Here is a 24,705-nt window from a genome sequence, read left to right as displayed (position 1 = left end):
ACAGCCCACAGCACTGTAAGATGTTTGTGAGGAAAATAAAGGGCCCATCAGTGTTGCCCATGATAGGACAACTCTGAGTTTCAGAAATGTAGAATTAAAAAACAAATCTAAAATTCAATTTTTTATTATAATGTCTTTGTTATCAATTAAAGCAAAAATGTGAATGTTTAAACATTGATCACATTAAATTAATTTTCTTCCACTATGTAGCTATTCTAAGCTGAGTAAAAAGATATAAATGAGCACTTAGCTTTAAAAACACAGAACTTGTGTCGAAAATAATGTATGCAAGCAATGAGTGGTCCTTTGAGTCACATATTAACATGTTTATTAAAATTACTAAAATGTCTTGGCTGACATTTTAGATTGTATTGAATAAAAAGCCTTTCTGAATCTCAGACTCCCCAGTTAGTCATCGCGATGGAACTGAACTATGAGCACGGAGAGCTGAGTGTCTGTAAGTTCAATTCCAGGAACTTTTGACTAACAGCTCCGTTACGGTATCTGTCCAGTTGTCCTGAAAGTGGTAGACTATGTAGCATTTACTGAATTATTCTCTAGACATTCTCCTTTTCCATCAGATTTGGTGGTCCTGAAGACCCAGTTCTGACTTTTAATTATCAGGTAAAATTATTAGGTGCTGAATAAAAAATAATCTTCTCCCTCTGAGGCACAAAGACATTTAACTTTTGTTTGGTTTACACAAACTCAAACTTGTTTTTAAATAACTCTTTTACAAGACCTTTGTATATCGTATTTTAATATTGTAAGAATTACTGTAACCATAGATGCATTTAGCTGTGCTCAGGCCTTGCAGTACTAAGATTGTGAAACTTGTCACTATGTTTAGGAGAACATTTAGGAGTAAAGTATTGCATTCAGTGTAGAAGTGCTTAAAGTGTTTTCCCCACTCATGAGGGTTAAAGATGCATGGTTCTAACATCATTAATTCACGAGAATGAGAGGCTTGATTGTCCACTGCCTCACAGTGTGCATCTGAACAGGTGGTGCTAGAGCTGTACAGGTAAGCGGTTCAGAGCCCGCACAGTGACATTTCTCAAGCAGAGGTGATGTTTACCTGTCCTATAATTGTCTCTCACCTGCAGTCACTTTGTTTCCAATACAAAGGTAAAGCAGTGCCGCTGGTATTTTTCTAACAACAGTTAGAATATATTAATATGTGCTAATTGTCTTTGAACAGAAGGTCTTAAAATACACTTTTAAAACAAACTTAATAGAAATTTTAGTGTGTTGATAGCACACACATTTTTTTAGAAAAGTATTTTCAAAGTTACTTTAATTAGATCTGTGTAATCACTATTGATCATGACTGACTGTAGTTTGTCATATGTAAACAAGACGTTTTTTCTAAAATTTTGACAGTGGGTTTTACCTCATGAGTTATGACTCATGTTATAGAATTACACAGCAAGGCCTCTAAGACCACTAATGCAGGCATAACTTAAAGTAACTGAACTGATAGGAATGTGCTTAACTATATGGGCATGTGATATTCAAGTAAGAACAAGCTAGTCCATTGCTCCCTCCAATGGCGCCAGTGATGAGAGTTACAGCCTTAATCAGCCCGAAAGCACAATTCATACCTGGTCATTGAAAGCACTATAATCTGCTTTGCAATCTTGTTTGTTCACTGGTCTCTGATAAAGGTGCATTTTATCACTAGCATTGATTATTAATTAAAGCATAACTTTTTGGTCAAGGTTGTATTCATCTTTTAAACCCAAGGTCTCTGGGGTTACTATCATCAAGTTGTTCTATGATTCTGGCAGCCTAGGTCTTTCCAGATGTACAGTATTTGTTATATAAATAAAGATGATTTACAGTTTAATTGGTCAGTAAGGCAAATTCAGCTTTGAGAAAAAAAACTGAAGAGCATGATTCTGCCAGGACAGTATAACTACAAGTTTAAGTTGTTTCATGAATAAAATACTTTATTGAATGGTTAATGTGTCTTTTTAAATTAAGAGCTGGTGATGTTCAGATCTAATAACTGATTACGTTTCTTTTATGGTCAGCATTTTCATTATCAATATAATACATAGCATTGTTAAATGTTATGCACATCTTATGTGGAAGAACTCTAAAGCTCTGTCTAGGTTAGCCTTCAAATCAGGTACCTTGGTTGTTGTAAATCTCTGCAAGTAGCAGCAGGCTGAAGACACAGCATGTGTTACAAACAAATGCAGTGATTTTAAATAACTTTGAAAGATGTGTGTTGACGGTCACAGGTCACACATTGTTTAAAAAGGTCTTGTAGAAGTTCCTGAAGGAACCTGCCCATATTATAATTACACCTGATGGACAGAAGATGTTGATCTTCTGGAGTTGTTTGGTGCTTGTATGTTTCAATGTGCCCTGTACAAGTCGAACTTGAGTTCTGCGTGTTCAATCTGCACTTATTTAGTTAGAACCATCTCATGTGTTTTGTTACACAGAGGTATAATCATACCAGTTTCTTGTTTTTCACATGATCGATTGATATTATTTAGCATAGAGTATTTTTGCTTCATTTGTAAATAAGCCCACTGTGTTTTTTTCCTTGTTTTAAATTGTGGCAAGCAAAACATATCAGTTTTACAAGCTCCCTGCTCCTTATTAATTAATTTTGCCAGCTAGGTGAATGGACTTTCTGTAGCACTACTTAAACAATAATGTTTTTGTTCAGAGGTAATTTTTTTTTCACAGAAGTGCTTATTTTAACAGGAACACACCCTGGTATTTGCTGTTTCTGTAATAGGTAAACTGGCCCCACAGGGAGACTAAGCTATGCAATTATTTCATGGAGCTATTTCACAGTGACTTTTATAGTGGTGGTATTTTTCAATGAAGTAATTGTCTTGGAGATATGTCCACCATGAGATCTGAGCTGGAATAATGAAGCAGATAAAGGGTATCATTTCCATCTGGGGCCGGGCGTTAAAACGGCCGATCAGGGTAGGACCACAGAGGGACACAGGCCTTTCAGCTGCTGTCAGTGTGGCACACAGCAGGCTAGCTGTGACCTGCAGCTCTGGGGTTCCTGAAGGGGATCACTTTCATTAGAGTATTTCAATCAGCACTGAGTTGTTTGTTTCATGCAAGAATTAATAACTTAATTCCCTAATTTCATTATTTATATCACTGAATCTTTCTCCTGTACTGTACCTCATCGTGAAAATAATACTTACATAATCTTAAAACTTACACTTAAAATCGTACATCTGCTGTAATGTTATGTGAAGCGCAGTTTCTTTATTTTATAACAAGATGGTAGAATCACATTAAGCAAATGTTATGCTTCAGTGCAGTTTTTGAGGATCTTGCGTGTTTTGCTCTTCGGTGCTTGATTTTTCACATCACACCTGGTATAAGTGAAGTCCATAACGCTACAGTATATGATAGGGCTTTGTGTGCACGAATTTCGTCAGTGGCTTTCTTTCCTTGCGCGTGGCCTGTATGAAACCAGCAAGGAATTTATTTAAATACTGGAACAACAGCGACATCTGCTGGTGTAACAGGGAAAAGGCCAGAGTGCTTGACTATGAGAAGCGTTGAGGAAGATATCTGCAGGTTTTGATGTGTTGGAAAATTTGAAGACCTTTAAAATAGTGTGTGATCAAGGTTCAATCGAATGTGAACAGTAATGTCTTTTTATGAGGTAGTGATAAATCTAACAAAGTGCATTTTGTATTAAAGTGCATTTCATTTAAATACAAAAGTCTGTTTTAATTAGAAATTTTATGTAGGATTTTCTACATTAATTTCCAGAGATCAGAGTGGCCTTGCATATTGGTATGAATCAAAATCTATTGCTATGCTACACTTATTTTAAAACGTAATAGCATGAAATCTGAGATTTTCTTGCCTCGTGTGAGCGATTAATCGTACAAGACGAGGACCACAGCTGCCCTTTGCAGACCGCAGAGCGTGGGGGATGCGTGTGCCACCCACACCCCACTGTAATTCTAGCTTTCCCATTTCCTATCACCTGCAGACTAATCTTTTTTCTCTGTTGCAAGGACCTTTTTTAAGAAAGAGAGGTAGTTTGGGAAGCTCTAAAAGAGGCTGTTGGGGCTATAATGTGGTGCTGCTTTACCGCTGTGGTAGACCTGTACTAGTGCTGTAATGGGCCAGTTTGCTGCTGTCCGATTCTCACCCAGTGTCCTTCTCTCCCTGCTTTTCTCTCTTGCAGTCAATGAGATCATTGGCAGAGACATGTCCCAGTCGCCTGGCTCTCATGGTACATCGGGCACGCACACCCAGTCCTAGCCTTCCTGCCGAAGACACGGCCCAGGCTCTGCCCAAGCACAAGACAGGATCCTCTGTCCCACCAGATTCACCATGTGCTTCCAACACTGTGGCCTGTACCAACTGGAACACCACAGCTCTGTGGCACCTCAGACCACGCACCCTGCGCTGAAAGGAGCTGAGATACCAATGCGTGGCGAATGTGTGTGCATGTATGGTTTGTGCACACAAAATGTTACCATGAGGCTGTGGGTGCCCTCAGTCAACTTCACTCTAGATTGGTGCTTCACTGAATTACACAATTTCTGTGAGGCTGCCTGACAGGGCCTACATGTACACCAGTGTACAGCGGGAAAGAGGCTGACGCCCTCTCCCAGAAGCTGCCACACTCTCGCAACTCACAGTCTGAACCTCTTTGAAGCAAGTTACCTGGTAGTCACAGTCTCAGTTTGCCGTTTTGAAAATCTGCAAGGTAGCTAGAAAAAACGAATGCATTGAAAATCACACCAAAAACTGGCAAATAGTTTCCATTTTAAAGTTACGCCAGTTGAGTCTAGTCCATTTTTTGAATGTGTACGTGATTAAAATTTCTCCCTGACCTTACTGTTTGGATTATTGTTGATCAGCTGTGTTTTAGTATGCCTGATGATGATTGTGAGGTTTTTGTGACTTCTAAGCATATAGATACACTATAAGTAAAAATCTTGCGTGATGTGCTTATAGCAGCATTTAAATCAGGCTGTTGTGACTGGAGCACTAGTATGCATTGTGGTCTTATTGCCTTGCGGTAGGTGAGGCAGTCGGGATAGGGGTGAGGTTCCTGAGGCTAGGGTTCTGCTGTCCTCATGTTAAAGTCTCTTTCAGGACATAGAGTGTTTCAGATAGCAGCTTTGCTATTCCCAGGGGCCTGAGATGCTGGGACATTGACGGTTTTAAAACACACTTTGTATCATATTTTTGTTCCTTTAGAGCTTTTGCCCTCTAGTGTCTTTTAGGATGTGGGGGCATAGTGAATCCTTCCTGACTCTTCAAGTTGTCAGCCAGCACCCCATAAAGTTTTAGCTTGAGCATAACGTAGCCAAATGTAGAACCGAACTTATGTCAAAGCTCACTGTACACGCGTGTGTGCAAAGGTTGAAAAATAGCCATGGGTTTGAATATGAAACAGACCATTCCATCATGGAGCTGCACTGGGATTTGTACAATGCCACATTCCAGACTTTAAGTATTTTTAAAATTTGTAGATATTTTTTCAGTACTTCAGGTAGCACAAATGCCTTATAAGGGTAAAATAGCTTTGAAAAAAACATTAAAAGCTTTTAATAAAAATAGATTTTTTGTATAGGAAAACTTTGAGCTGAGTTTAAGCTTTAAAAACAAAAAATTAGTCAAAGCTATTTTTAGATGTAGATATTTTCATAGTTTTGCAGAGAATTGTCAAGCTCTTATGATGTGCATTGATCACTGTTAGTCCCACAATAACTATGTCAGTACATAATTTCCTTGAATTAAGAAACAGCCATAAAGTAGTGTTTATTTCAAAATGCAGTAACTAGTTACCTTCCTAACATGTCAAGATCACAAAAAGTTTGAATTCTGAAGCAGTTGGCCAAAGTTTGCCTTTGACAGCTTGCTGTCAGATGGCCTATAGTATAGGTCAACACCTTTCTGTGATTTGTTTCAGCCATGCAATATTTAATCCTGGTGAACAGGAACATTTAAGTGTGCCTTTCAGTTTATACAAACATTAGTGTACTTAACTGTAAGTAATTAAAAGAATGACCCTTATGTCTGTATAATAAGCTGGAATTAAATACAGGCAAAATTATAGAAAATATTTAATTCTATGAACAATATAATGCTAAGCACAAAGAACAAACATCCCACTGCATTACTACTGCATTCATTGTGAATCTGTTCAATATCACATTTCCTTCCCTTGGCCTGTGAGATTCTCCAGTAATTTTTCATTTGTGTTATGTTAGAAGGTAAACATAACAGTTCTACAACGATACTGTGTGACATGTGAAAATAACTAAGAACCTAATGTTTAAATAATGCAAAATAAACTAAACATGGCTACTAATAGTTTCAAATAAATGTTTGTCTTTAGAAATAAGTAAAGCCATTGCAACAAAATTTCAATCTATGACAATAACAGACATCTATCAAGATTTTTTAGATGATAAAATTTGACATCCAAGTGTCAATAATACAAGCAAGTTAAACATGTGTGATGCTAAAAAACTACAAACAAATCTGAAAAAAATATAGAGAAAGGAAAAGGGTGTTTTTTTTCAGAAATGCTTGTGTGCATTGTAGCCTCAGTAAAATTTTACAGCATTAAAATCGCATGGTATTGTAGGCTAGATTTCCTAGTGATGGCTAGTTCCTGAGATTTGTTCAGGATTAATTGAAATAACAGATCTATGCAGGATTGGGTTGATTCTCTGCCTTAACCTTATTTAAAATTATACTGTTGCATGTATATTTTTTATATTAAAAAATGGTGCAACCACTTTCGAGTTCTTTTCATAAATCCTGAAATTGAGTGGTGGTGACGCAGTGCTGTCCTGAGTATGGGTGCCCGTACAATCATGAAAAATCAAACTTAAAAAACGTGAGAAAACTGCTATGCACTAAACCTGTATGATGCCTTTTAAAAAAAACCTTGATGCCTGTAGACCTAGAAATTGTAGAGACGCTTTAATATATTACTATATAAATACCTAAACATTTGTAGTCCTGTATAAGAGTAAAGTTTTTTTTTCTTTTTATGTATCTGCCTTGTTAAGGATTCAATACAAGGGTCTTAATAGATTTATGTGTGCGCGTGCGTGTTCCTGGTTATTTCTAGATACAAGACTGTTAACATACTTTCTGAATTTCAGTGTTGAAGAAGCACACAAATGCATTGGGCTATGCAAACTAAGATCACAACAGTACTTTGAATTCTGGCACACTGTTGGCATCCCGTTTGTGTAAAAGTATACAGTTGCAGGTGAACTTATTGACACTCTTTGCTAAACTCGGTTAATTCACTAGGGATCTTCACTCCTGTTCCTCGATTATGGATCCATGCAAAATAAATTTTGGAAAGATATCATTGATGAATAAGTATAGTTTAGTAACCAATATTGATTCAAGTTCATTAATTGGTAAATAACATTGTTTCAAATATAGAGGTGCCAGTACTTTCTTCTGTGAATGTATACATATATACACCTGCACATACATTTGTGTACTTATATATATTTATATATACACATTTACGCATAGAGAAAGATGCCTCTGTTCTCTGAAAGATGTGCTGTTTTTTGTTTTCTGACTTTTTGATAAAATAAAAACAACTAGGAAAGCCTTAACACTTGTAAAGTTTTAAAACTACTAATTTCTGAGTCAACTGTGTGTAATCTTTTCTGTGGATTGTTTTATGAAGAAACATGTAAAAGTGGTACCAGGTGAAAAATAAAAGATGAGAGATAGTGGAGTGTTCAGATCATTAGGCTGCACCTCAAGATGTGGAGGAAGTAAGCCAGCCTGCAAGTTCCCCCTGAACTGTGTCAAAAAGGAACTATAGTCCTTTTTATTACCAAAGATTTCAAAAATAAGATGTATTTCATGGTTTGAGACAAAAAGAAAAAACTTGCTTTAAAAACTCTATTTTTGATACTCTAAGATGGATGTCATTCCTAAAGGTCGGGGTGGGGGGAGTAAAAATAGTTTGTAACATAAAAGAAGGGAAATACAGGTTAAGAATTCTTTTAGCTAATGTTTACAGAGCCTTGTATTGTAATTTCATGTACATTTTGTATTTTAACATTTTGTAATTTTTAAGATTGCAGTGCTTTTTGGAGATATTCAAAGGGAGTAGATATCTTGCATCATAGACTCGCAATTGGTAGTGTAAAAATAAAACTTCAAATGCAGAAATACCTCCATGTGTCTCCACTGTGTGTGAATGTCCACTAGATCCTGCACATCACTGGGGCGCAGCTGAGGAGGCTGACGGTGGATCAGTAAATGCTGGCTGCCAAGAAGACTGAATTCAGAGGCTTAACATAATTTAAACCACTGCAGTTAACTGTGGTTCCTAATTACTTTTTAGGACTGATTTTATGAACAGTGAAACGGTTATGGTTACTGTTAATACAGCCATAAGTCACTTGAAGATGTGGATGTTTCTTTGTGAAATGTGTTCAAAATGTGTTATATTCCAAATTCATTTTTAATTAATTTAAATTAAAACACTTAAATAAGCCACCACAGTTATGCTTAAATTAATGCCTGTTACCGTGTATAGGGTTCTCCTAAGGACAGAATAAATGTAGACCTAACACCTGTCTACACTGTGTATCTGAACCATATTAGTTGCTTTTAAATAATCTTGAACAGTTTAATGCTGTTCCATCTACACTTCAGAAAATTTAATACTAGACTCAAGACTACTTCAGTTTTGAATTGGATCTTGTCATGTAGTATGGTTAGTCGGAAGGGCTCTGTAAATCTGTGACCTCCAGCTAATTAGCTGTTTTAGAAAACAGGACAGGAGTGATGTGGTCTGATGCTAAACAACATCTTTCTCCCCCAGTAATGAAGGTAATCGAGCAAAGTCCAAAGTGGAGTCCCAGCTTATCATTGTTATGGGGTCAGTAGCATTAGTAGACAAGAGAGCACATGACTCCACCCTAATGGGACAGCGACCCATCGCAGGGATCACCCCACCTATAGAGCTGGGTAGACTGGAGCCACTGGGGTACAGCACCTCACTCAAGGTAGTGTCTGCAGCAGGGACATGAACCCACAGGGGTTTGCCAGCAGCTGTATCACCCTGCAGCTCATACCTGGTAACCCACTGAAGCTCATCAGTGTGAGCCTGGCCAGTACCTGGATGGGAGACTTCTGGGAAAGCTGAGGTTGCAGCTGGAAGAGGGGTTAGTGGGGGCAGTAGGGAGCGCTCACTCTACGGTCTGTGTGGGTCCTAATGCCCCAGTATAGTGACGGGGACGCTCTACTGTAAACAAAGGCGCCATACTTCAGATGAGACATAAACCGAGGTCCTGATTCTTCCAGGTCATTAAAGGGATGCAGTCCCAATTTCTTAGACCTGTTATTAAATCTTGGTAACAAAATTAATTGAAGGTATAACGAAACTGTGAACTTTGTGAAAGTACTTTTATAGTTGTCATGTTGTTGAAAACGCCTGGTCTCATCACAGGCGAGAGTTCGCATGAATTGCAACATGATGCGGCCCTTCCTGCTCACTAGTCACTGTAATGACTATGTACTAATGTGACTATGTGATGTGATGTACAAGCAAATAAGTACAGGTTGTGCAGCAGATATTTCACAAGGTTCCAAGGTGATCTGTATGCAGAGTTAACAAGTAAGTAGTAGCTGTCTGCGAAACCATCTCAAAGTTGACAATGTTTCTTTGGGTTTAGAGATGTATTCACAAGCCTGTTTGTTACAGTGTTATCTGTCACCGGACGTTTTGTTGCCTCGTTCTGAATCACAGAATATGGCACTGCACATACCTGGAAACTTCATTTAATTTATGTAAACTGGAGGTTTTAAACATTACTGTACACTAAAGCTTTACATTTCAGTAAAATGCACTCATCACACCGATTCTTTGTAACCCCGAAATAACATTGCACTTCCACTTTAAATTCCCAGGGCATTTCTCTGTATGTCCTAACCTAATATAGTCATGGCCTCCTACTAATCCCCATCTCTGAACCAGCTTCATTACTTTGCTCTCCTCCCCATTGAGAGCTGGTGAGTGAGGAGTGTACTGGTGCACTATGGCTACTGTCACATCATCCAGGTGGGGCTGCACGCTGGTGGTGGAAGAGAGTCCCCATTACCTGTCAAGTAAGTGTCAAGTATTATTATAGTCCAAAGAATTACCTGCTAAACAACATTTCCACCAAGTGAAATGTGAATTTGTTTATAAAATAGTGTACGTACAGCAATGAGGTGTGTGTGACACATTTGAATGGAGAAATACGACAGGCCTGTAACTACTGAGCTATTTGAAAAACACACTCATGGCTTCTCAGAAAGTGCTGTTTTTGCAGTTTCACTGTCTGTGAAGCAGGAGTGCTGTTGGGTTGTGGTCACAGTCACCAGTTCCTGCTCACTGACCACTTGACCAGCTTCTCTTGTGGTCAAAAGGAAAACATGGTTGTCACTGAGATGACATGTGACTCATTTGAAATTCTTTTACAAAGTTTAAAATTGTTGACATCTGGAGAGAGCTTTTTGGTGAAAGGAGATTGATGGCAGAAGAGAAATGTAAGTATTTTTTTTGCATTAAAGATTTAGAAAAATAACCCCAAATTATTTACTATATTGTGAAAGAATAGTAAGTGATGAGTCATGTAAACTTCATCTGCGACTTTTGTGTCATGGTTGAGATCAAACTGCACAGCCTCTTAGGGTCCTGAATACCTGAATGTGTGTTCGCATCTTAACTGGTGTTGAGAAAGTTAGTTTGTTTTTCCACACCTTGTGTGTAAGGAGTAAGGATACATGAAACAAGTTTTTTCAGCTTCTGAACAAAAAGATTTTTACACTTAATACTTTGCATTCTGTCTTGCTTTAACATTTATTTTAACATTTATTTATTCACTATTTGTGAATTTCACATAACTGTGTTCCAGAGAAAACTGACGCTATGATTTTGAAATGTTTTTTCTTTGTAGTGTTGCATCAGTCTTGCTTGTTGCTTTCCTGTTAGTGTCTTCTATTACTCACCAGATCATGTCACTTGAGTTTCAAGATGTAAGATTAGGGAAGCAGAACTGATCCTGAATTTTGCTGACGGCAAAAGAAACTGAGAATGGGTTTCTTTCCTTGATTCGTGCTTGAGGTTGACTATGTCTCTCCTCACTTGTCTCTCCTCACTTCGCTCTTGTAGTCAAGATGAACACCACCTCTTACAACTTCAGCTACAGTGATGCCTATTCCGCTCCAGGAGGTTCACTAATCTGTGTGATCCTGGGTCTGTGTTTCCTGGTTGGCGCTCCAGGTAACCTGCTGGTGATCTGGACCATCCTGCGCCACGTGCGGCCGCGCTCCCACACCGTGCTGCTCATCCTCAATCTGGCCGCGGCTGACCTGCTGGTCCTCATCACCGTGCCCGTCTGGATCTACTCCTTTGCGGCCAGCTGGGTGTTTGGAGAGGCCACGTGCAAAGCCATAGTGTACATGATCTACTCCTCCATGTACTGCAGCGTGTTCCTCATCTCCAGCCTGAGTGTGGAGCGTTTCGTGGCCGTCCTGTACCCTTTCGCCCTGCAGGACTGGAGACGGAAAGGTGTGATGACCAAGGTCCTGGTTGCCATTTGGATCCTGGCCTTCCTGTTTGGGACTCCAGTCATTCTAACACATACTGTTGGGGGGGCAAATGGGACACAGTACTGCACTTTCCAGGAATTCTCTTCGGACAGCCAGGAGATGGTTTGCCTGGTGCTGGAGACTTTAGTGGGCTTTGTCATTCCTTTCTCTGTTCTCTCCATATGCTACACCTGTGTGGGGAGACAGATAAGGCAGCTAAGCTTCAAGACCAAACAGAAGTCTGCGGTCCTGATTGTCAGCGTTGTCATCGCCTTTGTCGTGTGCTGGTTCCCTCACCATGTGCTCAATGTGATCCGCATGGCCTCCTTACTGCAAGACCATCCGGAAGAGCTGGAGGAATTTATGCACAGTGCAGTCTTCATTTTCGGAGCCCTCACTTTCATCAGCAGCTCTGTTAACCCCGTGCTATACGCCTTCGCCGCTCGCCGCTTCCGGAGCGGAATGAGAGAGTCCAGGCTGACCAAGCTGTTCCAGGAGATCACCACCCACACCTCTGGAGCCAGGGGTCCAGCCACCCTTTCTTCAGGCAGGTCAAACACCTGCAACCCCGCTCTTGAGTGCAAGGCATCAGCTTCAATTTGATCTGCGCTGGAGATGGCCGCCTCTTCTCCTCCATGGCTTCACCTGCAGATTTAATTCCTCTGCTAGAGTGTAGCCTGCAGGGTCTGTCTGGGTCTTCACTGGCCAGTTCCTTCTTTAAAGGTGGCTCAGGACTATGGAGGCCTGGAAACTCTACCCAAGAGGAAGCCACTTCTTGGGAATGTGACCACAAAGAGCTCTGTACCATCTCCCCAGGCAGAGCGGCTCTGGAGGGGAGGGGAGTGCGCTGGTTTACTGCAGGAGCATCCAAGATACTGAGGATTAGGAGCACTTTGTAACTGTGGATGCTTGGACTAGATGCTCAAAATGAAAAAGGTGCAACTTTAGCACTGTGCTACAGTAAATGAAAAGAAAAGTAGGAGGTTTATTGCAGAACCTCTTGTAAACTGAGCTGCATCGTTTTTAAAAATGCACAAAAACACCATGATAATGGTTTTAAGCAAAGGCTTTAGTAGATTCTAGCTACACTGGTGTTTTTAGAAATCGGGAGAACAAAATGAATTTTATAATTTCACCTCAGAGAAGAATAAAGTCTACAAGCTACGTGTATTTTGTATGTAGGAGATAATCATGTCTTCCAAAAATATGGAGAGGAGTGAAATTGACAGATGTTTCGGAAGTGACTTGCAATTTTATAAACGCTCCGTACAAATGTACAAAGATGCAATACTTAATATCTTTTATGGAGACAGTTATCCCTTTATGTTTAGTTCTGTTTTCCCTAAGTGGTTTAAGTACTTCTGTGCCTTGTTTTTTATTAATCTTCTTCTCTTTTTTTGTTTTTTTTCCTGATGTGGTCAACCAAGCTGTCTTAGAAATGCTATGGTTCTTGTTTTATCATGCAGGGTGCATCCTGTTGTATTTTCAGCGTCTGAGTGGAAATCTTTTGGAATAAGATCAACTTTGCAACCATCACTGTGCAAATATTGCATTAAAGTAATGTGAAATGCTGGAAGTCTGAAGCTGTTCCTTACAGTTCTTTCCTGCAGTGTATTGTGCAGTCATCTGTCAGCAGCTAGACAGTTTGGTCTCTGAGACCAGTGAGCAGGCACATGCTTGTCCTGACTGTGACAGGATGGGACAGTCTCACAAGAGAGGACCTACAGCCTGGTGAAAGTGTGCATCTCAGATGTGTGGCTAGTACCTTTTCCAGCACTGGCCACACACTCTATTAACCTGTGACTGTCACAGTAGACCATCATCAGTCCTGACAAGGATGAATGATAATCTGGATAAGGAGTTTGTCTACATCAGTGCATCTGCTACAAAAAAGATTAGTTGTTTTCCTGATTAATTGGTGAATTTGTTGCAGTTATAGCTCATGGTTATCTTCTGCTCAGTACATACAGTATACTGTTAATCTACTGTATTACCCATCCATCCATTTTCATTAACTACTTAGTCCAGTACAGGATCTCAGTGAGCCAGAGTGTAACCCAACAACCGAAAAACAAGAACAAAACAGGATCCACCCTGCACTAGATGACAATTAATTACAGAGCCACACTCATAAAGACGGGCAATTAACAAAGAAATGACAACTAACCTGAACAGCATTCTGGGGGGACACTGGGGACTCGAGCATAACTTTATAAAAAACATGCAACTTTTTCCAGAATGCATACCTGTTCAAAGTCCAACCCAGGACTCAAGGGTTGTCGGGAAGCAACACTAAGCAACACTAATCCCCATGCTGTCAGGCTGCTCTTTATGTTACAGCATGTAATATTCATATATATAATGAGCAAATATAAGTAAATGAGTGATTACAAGAAATAAATAAAAATGAAGTCTGATAAATGACAGTTCACAGGAGCTGCACAGAAAAGAGATGAATTACATTGAATATCTGTACATGTTTTTGGACTAAGCAAATGAGTGCTGTATTGCTGCCTATATTTTCTCCAGCTGATTCTCTACACCCAGTTTGCTGCAATGCTCTAGGCCTCTCCCAGCCCAGAGTGTTGACTGTCCTGTATGGGCCTCTTGTTGTGGAGGTCTCTAAGGGTTGACTCATTGTCTCTCTCTCTCTTTCGCTATGATTTAAAATCGAACTTTCTCCTCTTTGCGTCCGAGTTAGATTAAAGGGAAGTTGAAGCTGCCTGCACTGCATTACTTCCCTGCTTTGCTTCAGGAGTCAGACGACGCAGAATGAACAGCTCCACCACCCAGGGAGACAATGAAATGGATCCAGAAGAGCTGTCCTGGCAAAAGGCTCTGACATGTGTGATCCTGGGTCTGTGTTTCCTGGCTGGCGCTCCGGGGAACCTGCTGGTGATCTGGACCATCCTGCGCCACGTGCGGCCGCGCTCCCACACCGTGCTGTTCATCCTCAATCTGGCCGCAGCCGACCTGCTGGTCCTCATCACCGTGCCCATCTGGATCTACTCCTTTGCGGCCAGCTGGGTGTTTGGAGAGGCCACGTGCAAAGCCATAGTGTACATGATCTACTCCTCCATGTACTGCAGCCTGTTCCTCATCTCCAGCCTGAGTGTGGAGCGTTTCGTGGCCGTCCTGTACCCTTTCGCCCTGCAGGACTGGAGACGGAAAGGTGTGATGACCAAGGTCCTGGTTGCCGTTTGGATCCTGGCCTTCCTGTTCGGAATCCCAAGCTTTCTAACGCACACTATCGGAGAAGAAAACAAGACTCAGCAATGCACTTTCCAGGAATTCTCTTCGGACAGCCAGGAGATTGTTTGCCTGGTGCTGGAGACCTTAGTGGGCTTTGTCATTCCTTTCTCTGTTCTCTCTATATGTTACAGCTGTGTGTGGAAAAGGATTAAGCAAATGACTTTCAAGTCCAAGCAGAAATCCACAGCACTCATCCTGAGTGTAGTTGTTGCTTTTGTTGTGTGCTGGCTTCCTCACCATGTGTGCAATGTGCTGTCTCTGGTGCATCTCTCACTGACGGAATCCCATCGTCAAGCTGCAGAACGGGTGGAAGACATCAGGCTGTCCATGCAATTCCTCTCCGCAGCTCTGGTCTTCCTCAGCAGCTCCATTAACCCTATGCTGTATGCCTTTGCCGCACGGAATCTCCGAAGCAGCTTCCAGGAGTCCAGAATTAAACAGCTGTTCCAGCACATCTCCAGCTCCGCAGTCAATGAAGGGACGAATGAGCTCTCATTCGTGTCCAGAAAGCAAAGCTCTCAGACTGAGCACACCAGCTGCAGCACAGCCTCGGCACAGCAGCTGGCTCTTTAGTCACAGTGTCTGCTTTCTATGGTACGTTAAAGCTTTTCTTTTTATAGTGTCATTGTACCACGTAGCTTTTGGACAGCATGGATTATTTCCGAGAGCTATAGTGAAGTAGGTATTCACAATGTTTCACTCAGTGACCTGTACAACTATAAAATAATCATGAATATAATTCTAACTTGGCCAGGTTTACAATTAAGACTTATTCTCTGTGTTAAGTATGAGGATATAAAGAGTCTTACAGACATAAAAACATTGAACTTAATCGGAATAGACAGTAAACTGAAATCCTTCTAAGATATTAGGAAATCGGAGGTTCAAAGTTTTAATCAGAAAGCTGTTGCTTAACTCTAGAGGTTTATTTTAGAGCACGTTCATACTCTAAGATAAGGTTTTACATTGTGCTGAGATGCTGACAAAGAGCTTCATGTTGTGTATGATCTTACAGCATTAGCACTGAAATCTTCAACGTGTTTTACAACTGCTGCCAAAATTAGAGCTGTGGCTATCCTATTTCCCAAAACAATTTATTACCCTGCAGCTATTGTTATGTAAGTTAATATTTCTCATTTGTTTACTTTGATGCAATAAATATTTTCTTTTCATGACCAATTTTGAACTGCATGAGTTATTACATCAAGCCTCCTAATTACAGCTCCGGTATCTGCAGATACTCCACTCCTGGACGTAGAATAGAGATGATCAATTCAACAACAGCCCTCCGCTTCACTGTCTGACTGCTGTGTCCAAGGCACCACAGTACCCCGACACCAGAGGAAATCTGCCTGTTACAGCCCAGGGAGGGATTTTGATTTTCCTTAATCAGCAGGATTTACAACGCTATCCAATGTGGTCACAAACTGGGAATCTGCAAACACGCTTACAAGTGAATGTGTGAGAATGTGCTGCTCTTCAAATGTGTTTAGAGGGCAATAATGAGGAAGTTCCCTTCCAGATGTCAAATCTTAACAAGTTCTTCAGAAGCTCTTAGTATTGTTTCCATTTCGCATGTCTAGTTTTATTACATTGATTTCGTCATCCAGACAAGTTCTCCTTTTCTGGTACTGTCTGCACCTCGGCCTGGGGCAGATGGTTTAATGACATGAATTTAAAAGACAGAAATTGTGCTCTTTCTATTGGGCGGAATATAGGAGGGAACCTGAGGCAGGAGATTAACATACCGCCCCAGGGGGTTTCATTGATTATAATGTCAAATTATAGGTGTGAACCAGGTGAATGTGCTTTTTCAGGTTTTGGTACAGTAAGGTCAGTGTGATGAGGCATTGGCTAATGGCTGCCAGACCCCATTTCCAGGACACATGAGAGGTGTGCAGGGCGGGTGGTGATGAGATGGGGGAGAGTGTCCTGATCGACCATTCAGAGGAGACAATCAGAGCTAATATGTGTGTCTTTGGGAGGAAACCTGAGCACCTGGCCAAACCCTGAAAACATAGGGAAAACATGCAAACTCCACACAGACAGGAGCTCCTGGATATAATTCAACTCAAGACACTGGATCCACGAGGCAGTAGTGCTGCTCTGCACTGCAGCCCACTGCCCACTAAAGCAACGCACAACAGACAAACACAGAACAAAACTATCAACCTTTAATTATGTACTGTGAACTACTGTTATATTCCAGTTACAGAGGAGCATGCCAGACCAGCAGGTGGCGCTGTTTCTTTCCGTTGCATTGTGGGGGCTGAGCTGCGGAGGCTGTGAGCTTGATCAGCAGTGAGCTGCTGTCATTCCAGCTGGGGAAGTCGCCTGCAGGAGGATTGAGAAATCTGTGTTATTTCTGATAGCAGGGTGTGGCAGCAGGCAGGGACTATGAGCTGCGAGAGTAGTGTGTTTTCCAAGGGGGCGGAGTGGCAAGATAGAGAGTGCGGAAAGACAAATCACCATGCACCATGCAGGGCACGGAGTCCCTGTTCTAGCAGGAGAAACTGACCTTCGCAACACATTAGGCCAGAAGTAGTTAGTCTTAGAGTATTGAATGTAATAATTATAATAATTCAGGTGGGTAGCTGCGTCAGCATGCGTAGGCTGCTAAGGAACAAGTAGGTTTATTTCATGCTGAAAAAAAGAAGAAAGAAAACACAAGGTTTCGGCCGTGGAGCCTTCTTCAGATGTGCACACCTGAAGAAGGCTCCACGCGCAAAAACGTTGTGTTTTCTTTCTTCTTTTTTTCAGCATGGAATAAACCTATTACTTGTTCCATAATTATAATAATAATTGCTTACACTTATATAAGGCTTTTCTGGACACTCCACTCAAAGCACTTTACAGGTAATGGGGATCCAATCCACCACCACCAGTGTGCAGCCCCACCTGGATGATGCGATGGCAGCCATAGTGCGCCAGAACGCTCCCCACACACCAGCTCTCAGTGGGGAGGAGAACAGAGTAATGTAGCCAGTTCAGAGAGGGGGATTATTACGAGGCCATGATTGGTAAAGGCCAATGGGAAATTTGGGCAGAACACCAGGGTAAGAAACGCCCTGGGATTTTTAATGACCACAGAGAGGCACGACCTCGGTTTTATATCTCATCTGAAGGACAGCACCTTTTTACAGTATAGTGTCCCCATCATACAGGGCCATTAGGGCCCACACAGACTGCAGAGTGAGCACCCCCTACTGGCCCCACTAACACCTCTTCCACCAGCAACCTTAGTTTTTCCCAGGAGGTTTCCCATCCAGGTACTGGCCAGGCTCACACCTGCTTAGCTTCAGTGGGTTGCCAGTTGTGAGTTGCAGGGTGATATGGCTGCTGGCAAGTATGTTGGGGAAGGGGACTGCAGGTCTGCGCAGATATGTCAGAGGGCCAGGGAAGCTTCCTATGATGTAATTCATTGTCCAAAAAATGACACAAACTGGAAAATCATGACAGTAGATCACTGATGAGATAACAACTGAAAAGCTGCAGGAAATGTGCATACTGACCCCGTAAGCAGCAGCGATGTGCCCAGGTGCCATGCAGGCATCTGGCTGCTGCCTCACCCTCCTTTCTTGGCCAGGAGCTGCTCATAAATCACACCGGAGAGTCCTAACCTGTACCTGATCTAAAGGAGGATCTCCTTGAGTCAGTGCTGCTACTCCAGTGCAGTCCCCCAGTGCTGCCTTGCTTCAGCTGTGACTTGGGTCTTTATTGTATTGAGTCTGATGATCACCTACTGTAACATTAACATGAAGCCCATTAGGGGGAAAGGGGTGTGGGCAGGGCGATGGGAAAGAGGATGAAGCTCTGACTCACCAGGAGATGGGCTCTCGGTGTGGCTGGGAGTACCTGAGAGCTGTCTGTCTTGTCTCAGACTGCTCTCTCTGCACGAGCTGGCAGGCCTGGGCTAGCTGAGTAATTGCACTGAGGTGTGGGAAAAGCTGAAAAGCTTTATAGAGCAGAAAAACAAAGCAGAAGTGCAAAACCTGTCAGCAGAGTTTCTCTCTGAGTCTCTGAGTCACACTGTAGTATTACAGCAGTGCAGATGAGGTTCTCCTAGAAGAACATCAGCCCTCTGGCACATGTTTGGGAGACCTGCCTGGAAAGAGCCTCCCACTACAGCCTGCAGAGGCTCTTTATAGAGCTCAGTTGGCCGGGGTCAGGATACTGGGGTCAGGATACTGGACACTGGCCTGAGACCCTGGCACTGAGAGAACTGCTAACCTTGGCCCAGGACAGTGCCACCTGCTGCACTGATGAACACAACCCTCCTCTCTGAATCCTGAGCACGGCATCAGCACAACATTTCACAGGAGTTCCAGATGATTCCTTGTCTAGCATACAGTGTTAAATAGCTTATCACTGAAAGGACGTACCATACAGTAGGGCATGTGAAGACTTTGAGATGCTTGTGGCTGAAAAATACTAAATAAATGCAATTAATTATTTAAGAAATTTGCTCTAACCAGCAGCCCACCTTTGAGTAAGCTCTCAGACAAGTGATTCTTGAGGTTCAGCGCTGATTGGAGGAGAGAGACATCCCTCACCCACAGCATTCTGACTGCAAGTGTCCAGGAGACTGAGACTGTGTCACTAGGGACTGAGAGAGTCCCAGGTAGCTGGGCCCACCATGGAATTAGTCACAGTCACAGACACTTGCTAACATAAGCCAGTCTTGAGCTTGTGGTCATGGAGCTCATCCTGCACACGGGCAAGAGCCTTAACTGCCTGAGCCACCTGGGAGGCCTAGTGGTCAGCTGCTTCCCGTTCTGAGACCATGTTGAGATTCTGTGACATGAAACTTCCAAGCCATTAATAAATGATACGTTATTCATTCAAGTGTAGAAAAATGTAAACCTGCTTTCATTAAATTTAGAAAAATAAAAGATCAGGATGTCCAGAAATTTCTAGGTGCTCATACTGGACACAGAGTTTCCTGGGCCTCCGAGTCCTCTTCACCAGGCCCTGCGTGTCTGTGGCTGTACGGCAGCCTTCATGTCTGAACACGATGGGTCTTCCTTTCTGTGCTCTCATCCCACGCGCTGTAGCAGGTTGGCCCACGGCTGTTTCCCTACGCACCAGAGAGGATCAGGTTTCAGCCCTGGCTGACTGCAGAGTTCAGCTCAGCATGAATATGTTCGCACCTTCTGACTTCATCTGCTTCAAAACATTCTAGGAGTGTTTGCAAACCATAGTGCAGAAGGGTAGACTAGAATGTTTTTAAGAGAAGGGATCAGCACCCCATGAACTCCTGAAGCTGCCTGGGGCTGTGTGAAGGTTATGCTTAACACAGAGCAGTGGGTTGGGAAGGGACTGGTCAGAGCTGCACCTTGCTGTCCTGCAGTCTCCTGGATTACAGGCTGGGCCACGCACACACATGTGGCGTGCTGGAATGACAGCCGAAATAAACAATTTACCGCAACAAAGTATTTCCTCAGTGTTTACAAAAAAGATTACATTAAATTACTTGACAACAAAGAATTTATGAATGCGCTGTTTGGAATTGCAGATAGGATTTTAACTTTACAGTGAAAAGTCAAAAGAACGAGACTTGCACTGGTAGATAAGGAGGTGGCAAATTTCCTTCTGGACCATCATTTTCAAAATCAGTGCCCCATTATAGTGACCGATGACCAGTATGGTGCTGTAGGATGTGCCCACCTTTGCATGAGATGTAAAACTGATGTCCTGACTACTTACTGTGACACTGCATAATATTAGGGGTGTTAACCTGTGCGTCATGACAGAATACAACTGTACTATAAGCTTCAGCAATCCAGCCTCCTGAAAGTTCTCTTTAATGCACTTGGTGAAGCAATTTCTCAGTCCTCCCCCTCATCACCCAGTGGGGCTGCACTTCAGTGCTGGATGAAGTGAGTCCCCACCTGCATGTAAAGTGCATTGAAATCTTTTTAGATGAAAAATGCGAGATATATAAATGCAAGGAATGATTGGTATAATCCAGTGCTTGTTACTGTAGTGCCTGCCCTCTGTATGGAGCCCTGCAGCGTGCAGAAGAGGCCTGTTCACACAGCTGAGCACCTCTGAGCTCCACTCTGGAATCCTGCCCTGTCGTCTTCTCTCTGTGACAATAGAAGCTGAGAGTGTGAGGTCTCCCGTCTGTCCTTTTCTCATTCATTTCACCTGCAGAGTATCAAGGGCCCTTTTCTCTGCCCACAGAAGCCAGCAGGCAGAGAGAAGACTCGGACCTCTGGGGCACCAGCACCCCTCCTTCCTCATAGGGGTGTGTCCACTGCAGCGATACTTGTTCTGCCCACCGGGGTGCCAGGTGTGTCTCGACTGATGCACAGGGGTGTCTGCGAGAAAGCTGAAATCTCAGACACACTCGAGTGCTGCTTGCTAATTACTAAGAGGCAGGTGCAGTGGATTGGCAAGAGGGCCAAATTGCACAGAACAGGATGGTGTAGCGGCGAGGCTTAATAATAAGGCAGAATTAAGTGTTTCTGAGCTTCCCAAATGAGGCCCCATTTCTCTGTTCATCTCTGTGGTGCAGCCACAGAGAGACCATTAGGGTGATTTAAGGTTTCCTAGGACAGCTCCCAAAGGGGGGTGCACTTAGCTAAGCCTGGCTATCATGATCAATGGTCATCCACTGGCGCCTATCAGTCTAGGGAGTGCCGGATGGACATCTGGACTGCATTACTAAGTGTCAGGACTAAGTGACTCATATCTCACCTTGATCAACCAATCAGGGACTGGTAGGGCTGAGTAACCCACGTGGGACTCTGATGCCCATGGAACTTTCAGCCAATCAACAAGCTGAAGTTCCTCCAGGTAAAAACAGGCAACACAGGCCTGGAGATTGAGATTCAACAAGATTCAGATTCAACGAGATTCAGATTCGGGAGATTCAGTAAGATTCTGGAGAGGATTCTGTGGACTGTTCTAAAGGGAATTCAAAGGAGAATTCCAGGGCAGGACGGCCCAGGAGCAGAAGGCTCCCAAGGGCAGGACATTCTCGCAGCGCGCCTCCTGACCATCCTGAGACTCAGCCCGGACAACCACGGAACGGCCAGTGTGTCCGAGTGCCAGAACTTTCCTTTGTTCTAAGAGTCTAGAGTGGAGGTTGCCAGAGAGTAACCAGCAGCAGGCCTCGTGAACAGATCGGAACTGTGGACAGCTGAATCACTATTCAGAACTAGTCTTCATCAGGAACGAACCGGTCCTCTTCCTGACTTGCTGGGATCCACAGTCATCTTTTCTCCTGTGCACAAACTTTGCTAGTTAAAGCCAACACTAACTAGCCGGTCAGTGAGCATCAGCAGCGCACCGTCGCAAGCCGCACAGCACAGCCTGGCACGGAGCCAGAGAGCGCGGATTGGACAGCAACAAGCCTGCAGCTGATTGTTTGTGCCTGCAGGAGATCTGAATCCCCAGAAATTGGATGAGTATTCAACTTCAATGCATTACAGCTCGAGAATTCAATTGTTATCCCAACCAGTTGATATCAATTTAATTCCTAAGAGTTATGTACTTGTTTTGAGTATCTAATGTAGAAGTTGTAACCAAGTTCACTTTACGAAACGGTCTTAATGAATGATATACTGAACGTATGTCCTCTTGATGTGTAACACTTCGTAACTGATTGAATATATACCTTTTGTATTCTGATAACCCTCTCGATAAGATCTGTTAGGTTTACATGCATATTCTATGTATTAATAAATGTATCCTCGTGTATTAGTACCTGTGTGTGCGCGTTGTTTGAGTTATGTCGCGTGGTTGGATTCTAAAGCCATCAAAAGAATCAACTTTGTGATTTACTGCTACAATTGAAAATTGTCTCAGTAAATGCCCAAACCCTACAGAACTGGTGCCTTCAGAGAGCCACTATGATTACATATTTGGCGTCCCTGAACGGCTATGAAACACTACAATGGGAATGAGGATTTTATCACTTACATGCAAGAATCCCTGGTTCCTTTCCTGTCTGTGAGTGCGGCCTGTTTCCAGGTGTCATCGGACTCCAGCTTACAGCTCATCTTTAATGCATTACATGTGTGCCTACAGCATGAGCAGCTCATTTGTTAACACTTGTGTGCTGTATAATTCTGTTTATTAATGCATGTCTCTGGTTAGAAATGTGCTGAATTATTGATGGTGAACAACTCCAATTCACCCGTCATTCACAAAATGCTTCAAAAGGTTTAACGTGTGTGTTATTTAAAGACCTGGATTTTCAAGGATTGTTTTCCATGAATAAATTAAATTATAAACACAGTGATGCTGCCCTGAAACTGAAGTGTGCGTGAGAGTGGTAAAAGGTCTGACAGTGTGGACACTGAAGAAAATTAGTGCAGGTACGAGATTTCGAGTGTAATGGGGAAAGTTTGCTGTGGGCAGAAAAATCTGGAATGGCAGCTAAAGTTACATTATCAGAAAACATACTTTTGTCAAAGAAAACAAGTTATCCTACTTATAGTATGTGTGGCTATTCTGTTACTGAACACAGTAGATGTGGCACTGCACACTGAAGGTGAAGTGCACTCTAGCTTTGCTGCACAGAGACGAACTTTAAAAAGCAACTTCAGTGCAGCCAGCTAGCTGTGAGACCTGTAGAGAAACACTGCAGCAGCAAGGTCAGCCTGAACCTGAAGGTGCTCTCTGGGACACCTTCTCCCACATCAGAGCCCTTATCAGCACAATGTCACCCTGTGAAAACTTTGCCCATGGGAGTATTTCCAGCAGCCCTGGGAGATATCCAGCAGGGGGGTGGTACTGTTTGATCTAGTTACTATCAGGGCAGGCTTCTGTTTACTCATTAACTCCCAGCCCATGAGGAAGTCAGTTCCTGTAGGAAGTGACATCACATGCACTCACTTCACAGATGGGCAGCACTGGCTGAGCTCTCTGCAACTGAAAGGCACTGTCTGCACTCCAATGAGCAGAGCAACCTTTTCCTTCCATTCGAGCACAGCACACTGTTTGCAGTCAGAACAGCACAACACAGACTCTCACTGGAAATAGCCAGCAGCTATATCATCCTGCAACTCACAAATGAAAACCCACTAAGCAGGTGTGAGCCTGGCCAGTACCTGGATGGGAGACTCCTGGGAAGAACTAAGGTTGTTGCTGGAAGAGGTGTTAGTGGGGCCAGTAGGGGGCACTCACTCTGCGGTCTGTGTGGGCCCTAATGGCCCTGTATGATGGGGACACTATACTGTAAAAAGGCACCGTCCTTTGGATGAGACGTTAAACCAAGGTTGTGCCTCTCTGTGGTTGTTAAAAATCCCAGGGCGTTTCTCGAAAAGAGTAGGGGTGTAACCCCGGCATCCTGCCTAAATTTCCCATTGGTTCTTACCAATCATGGCCTCCTAATAATCCCCATCTATGAACTGGCTTCATCACTCTGCTCTCCTCCCCACTGAGAGCTGGTGTGTGGGGAGCGTACTATTTTTAATAATGATAATTTAAATAACACAGAGTCCACTGTTGATACCAAAGAAGCACTGGCACACCAAGACAAACAGACTGAAGCATAAATCTCTTGTGATTGGTGCTTCTGTAGAAGGCTCCACTGTAATGCAGAGGCACTGTCGCACTGACTCTGAAGTCAGTGAGCGGCAGACCACAAGCTGATAACTGAAAGAAGTTAATAAAGGTATAGTTTCCATCTCTTTCCATCTGTGTCGTGTACTGTGCGGGATAGGAGCACGCATCCCGCGCTCTCTCTCCTGGGCAAGAGGTCCAAGCGGCAGGGGGTGGCGGTGTGAGGCTCAGCAAGCCTGGATCTCCTCCCGGTACTCTGGCAGTGCTGCCCAGGGACAGTGTTCAGAGCACTCCTAGGCCACCTGTCAGGTGTTCTGCCTGGTCTGAACGAAGGTGACAGTGTGA

The 24,705-nt window shown here is 42.9% G+C and overlaps 3 protein-coding genes across 9 annotated transcripts in view; all 3 read left to right on the top strand.

Annotated features, from left to right (window-relative positions):
- The window catches only part of nfatc3a (nuclear factor of activated T cells 3a), a 62,629-nt gene extending 54,454 nt beyond the window's left edge, over positions 1–8,175 (top strand). For all 6 annotated transcript variants that reach the window (XM_088939112.1, XM_088939111.1, XM_088939114.1 and 3 more), the window contains one exon: positions 4,193–8,175. In XM_088939112.1, the coding sequence (XP_088795238.1) occupies positions 4,193–4,269 (77 nt within the window). In that variant the 3' untranslated portion in view covers positions 4,270–8,175. The remainder of the gene's footprint in view (positions 1–4,192) is intronic.
- Positions 8,176–11,000: 2,825 nt separating this feature from the next.
- Positions 11,001–13,164, top strand: LOC148817362 (leukotriene B4 receptor 1-like). Its single transcript, XM_088939108.1, has one exon. It carries the CDS (start codon positions 11,179–11,181, stop codon positions 12,193–12,195), a length of 1,017 nt encoding a protein of 338 aa, XP_088795234.1. The 5' UTR covers positions 11,001–11,178; the 3' UTR covers positions 12,196–13,164.
- Positions 13,165–14,346: 1,182 nt separating this feature from the next.
- LOC148817361 (leukotriene B4 receptor 1) lies at positions 14,347–16,797 on the top strand. Of its 2 annotated transcripts, none has more exons than XM_088939107.1 (2): positions 14,347–15,438; positions 16,082–16,797. In XM_088939107.1, exon 1 carries the CDS (start codon positions 14,365–14,367, stop codon positions 15,415–15,417), a length of 1,053 nt encoding a protein of 350 aa, XP_088795233.1. In that variant the 5' UTR covers positions 14,347–14,364; the 3' UTR covers positions 15,418–15,438; positions 16,082–16,797. The 2 variants fall into 2 exon arrangements, with proteins under 2 accessions (XP_088795233.1, XP_088795232.1); XM_088939106.1 differs by having other exon boundaries at positions 16,067–16,797.
- Positions 16,798–24,705: the final 7,908 nt, after the last annotated feature.

This window comes from Atractosteus spatula, chromosome 21 (genome assembly GCF_055471065.1).
Source record: "Atractosteus spatula isolate fAtrSpa1 chromosome 21, fAtrSpa1.hap1, whole genome shotgun sequence".
Classification (NCBI taxonomy): Eukaryota; Metazoa; Chordata; class Actinopteri; order Semionotiformes; family Lepisosteidae; genus Atractosteus; species Atractosteus spatula.
The sequence above is the reverse complement of the archived record's forward strand: the minus strand, read 5'-3'. Positions and strand labels throughout refer to the sequence as shown.